The sequence below is a fragment of the Polistes canadensis genome, unplaced genomic scaffold (assembly GCF_001313835.1).
Source record: "Polistes canadensis isolate GaletaPanama2010 unplaced genomic scaffold, ASM131383v1 scaffold_172, whole genome shotgun sequence".
NCBI lineage: Eukaryota > Metazoa > Arthropoda > Insecta > Hymenoptera > Vespidae > Polistes > Polistes canadensis.
The window spans coordinates 168,757-172,519 of NW_014569719.1; the positions used below are offsets into that span (position 1 = coordinate 168,757).

Sequence of the window (3,763 nt, forward strand, 5' to 3'; positions counted from 1 at the left end):
CATTCATTCTGTTTTGTTAAACATTATGAACATTTGTTCGGTGACACGTTATACCGATAATGTTAAATTTATGATGCACTTTTTTTTTCTGGTTTTTCGGTTTTCAATTAATAATTATTATTAATCATATATTGGTAATCAAATATATCATTTTGATTTTAATATATATACCTTTACCCTTATTTGTATCAGATAATTACATAATTTATAAAACTTTTAAACATAACCTATATATATATATATGTTTGTATATAAATCATTATTTTCTTATTGTTTCAACGTAAAACATAAAATATCCGCGTACACCCTGTATATAACGAAGTTGAACAGGATTAGTCATCTAAATTGTATCAACTAAATATATCTTTTGTTTACAATGATATTAACACTAGATTTACCAGACCAATCATTTTGACTGGTCGTACAATTTCAATTCAAAATTCCTCTACTACATATAACATTTTATTTCCGAATTGATGTTATGACTTTTTTAGCTATAAGTAGAGAATACATTTTACGAATTTCTTTTTTTTTTTTTATATATATGCTGATAAAAAATAATGACAAAGGTGGAAGTAACGTACCAAATTAGTAAACTGAAATTGCTTCAGACGGAACTATTTGGACGAAAATTGTAGAACGAGGTGTTGCTGGTAGATTATCAGTTCATTGTGCTTTCAAAGATGTACACGGGCCAACAGCACATTCTAAAAGAAACATTATGAACGGGGATCTAAGTAGTGCGTTCCAATTACTGATTGACAAGGATATTTTGGTACATATACGAATTTGTACAGAGTTAGAAGCCTCTTGAGTTTTAGGGAAAAACTGGACTATTATGCAAATAAAATTGAAAGCATTTCTTGCAATATTGTACGCACGTGGGGCGTACGAAGGAAATACTTTGAGGCTTTAATATTTGTGGAACAACAAGTGGGGACCATCATTTTTCTCCAGCACTATGAGTAGACGTGATTTTACTGAGATTCTACGATACATTCGTTTCGACAAAAGAAATCAGAGGAGTCAACGTTTGCAAACAGACAAGTTCGCTTTAATCTCAGAAGTTTGGGATGAATTTATTGAAAATAGTCAAAATTGCTTCAAACCGGGAGCTTATATTACCGTGGATGAGCAACTTTTTCCATCGAAGGACAGATGCAGATTTATTCAATATATGCCAAACAAATCCCATCAATTTGGCATAAAATTTTGCTTGGCGTCTGATGTAGAGACGAAATATGTGGTAAGTGGGTTTCCCTATTTAGGAAAAGAGGAGACTCGAAATGCATCAACCCCTCTAAGCGAATTTGTCGTAATGAAACTTCTTGAATCGTATACAATGAAGGGTAGAACTGTAACAACAGATAATTTTTGTACAAGTATTCCTTTGGCGTTAAAATTAAGATCTAAAAATACTTCATTGTTTGGAACAATACGTGCAAACAATAGAGAACTGCCGAATACTTGCAAACTGAAAAAAGACAGCATGGCACGTTTCTCAACGTTGTTGTACCAATCCAATGGATRCACACTTACTGTTTATAAGAGCAAGCTGAATAAAAAAGTACTTATACTAAGTACAAAACATAAACACATCAAAGTTGAAAAAGCTGCCAAAAAATTACCCGAAACTGTATCGTTTTATAATAATACTAAATTTGGCGTCGATGTCACAGATCAAATGGCACGAAAATATACGGTGAAATCAGGTTCTAGAAGGTGGCCACTTCGAGTGTTTTTCAATATTTTAGATTTAGCCGGAATAAATAGCTGGATTATTGTAGAAAAACACAACAGGAGAAAATATCTTACGTAAATATTTTCTGTATCGATTAGCAGAAGAACTTGCTTCAGAATATCAGACTTTAAGACAAAAACCAGACGAAGCTGACATACCAATTACAAATGCCACGGCTTCTGTACGCAAATGGTGTCAAATAGGATATTGCAATAACAATAAAACTACAAATATTTGCAATAAATGCAAAAAAAATCTATGCCGAAAGTGTACACACAGCAAAATCTACATATGTACAAGTTGTGAGCGACAAACTGTAAAAAAATAAGTATTTTGTTATTTGATAATGTCTATAAATCCATTTATCTATTACAACTAATATTGTTCAACTATTTTAGTCATTTTTTAAGAGTGAATAAAGACTGAAAACAACAATAAACATGTTTTATTATACACCAGTCATTTTGATTGGTTTGGTAGAAATAGGTATAGCTAAGTGGCTGGTATATCTAGTGTTAAAAAACACTTTTTAAGACAAAGTTGCACTATTGCAATGCAGAAGTTTAATTGTTTAAAAGAACGGTTAAAAAATCAATGTTATAATTTTTGTATCGTTGAATGAAGTACACGTTTTTCACATCTTTACGTTGTATATATATATTTAAATTTAATACTTTTGGTAACTTTGTCATTATAGCAACAGTAGGTATGGTTAATCACATGAATGGGGGTGATCCTACCGAAAAAACAAAAGACAAAAATTGTATGTAGTTGATTGTTTAAAAATACAACCATTTTGGTAATATTAAATAATTATGAATAAAATTATGTTGACGAATAAATAATTCGGAACACGTGAATTGGCAAATAAAAAGAAAAAAAATAATACATACACTAAAACGTAAATTTTATTCTCGTAATGAAGATTTTTTTGCTCTTTTCGTTCTCGATTTTTTTTCTTATTCGAAAGAAATATTACGACAAACTAAACGGTCTATTTACTGATATAACGTATGGTTCTAAAAAAATTTTTTTTCGAAAAATATATATAATCATAGTTATTATTTTATCTATAATAATTTCGATCCATTTCTAACTTATCTATGCTTTTATTACTTCCTTTTTTTTTTTTTTTTTTTTTACTGTCAAGCAATTAAACGAGTATTACGTACAATTGACTAGCCGATTGTAAAAAACGAATTTTATTATTTTTTTTTTTTGTTTTTTGTCTCGACAAGGTTAACCTTAATCGCTACTTGTGAATTTTATCTAACCTGAAAAATTTGACAAATTATTCATAAATGCGATTATGAGTAATTCATCGAGAAAATTCTATTCTCATTATTGAAATTATTTTGAGAATTTTTAATTTGAGACAAAAAAAAAAAGAAAAAAAAAAGAAAAGAAAAGAAAAATAGTTTTAAATCGTTAAATTGTAAAAAAAATTCATTTTCATAGAGGAGAATCCATTTTCTTTTTTGTCACTAAGATGGATACCCTAAAATTGTATATATTAATTTGCCCTCTCCTATTATTGTTTTATATTAATATAAATATTGTTTTTTTGTTTAATTTTATTTAATTTTTTTTTTCAATCATTTAACCGTTGTTCTTACGCGAACATTTTTTTTTTTTTAGTTCCACGTATATTATCTCACAGTTTTGTCACATTGTTCAAGAATTTTCTTACGAAATATCATTTCTTCGTAATAATATATCTTAAATTAATTAATTAAAGATTCAAAATTTGTTCGAAATTAGTTAAGAATGAATAACTCATCCAATATTATTCCAATTCGTCAGTACTTTTCCATGCTTAATTTTTTCGTAATGTAAAACGTAAAATGTGTTACATGAAATGAATGTTGTTCGCGTTGAAATTCAATTTAATTTAAATTAATTTTATACATGCGTGTGTATAAAATAAACACATTCACGAACTAACGATACGACATTTATTTTAGAATTTCAAATGTTCTTTGATTATTTTAATTTTAAGTTTCGACTTTGACATTGAGAAAA

General features: G+C 28.3%; 1 protein-coding gene across 1 annotated transcript in view; it reads right to left on the reverse strand.

Annotated features, from left to right (window-relative positions):
* Positions 1-410, reverse strand: part of LOC106789230 (acyl-CoA synthetase short-chain family member 3, mitochondrial) — an 8,146-nt gene extending 7,736 nt beyond the window's left edge. The window contains exon 1 of the mRNA XM_014753291.1: positions 388-410. Within this exon, the coding sequence (XP_014608777.1) occupies positions 388-410 (23 nt within the window). The remainder of the gene's footprint in view (positions 1-387) is intronic.
* Positions 411-3,763: the final 3,353 nt, after the last annotated feature.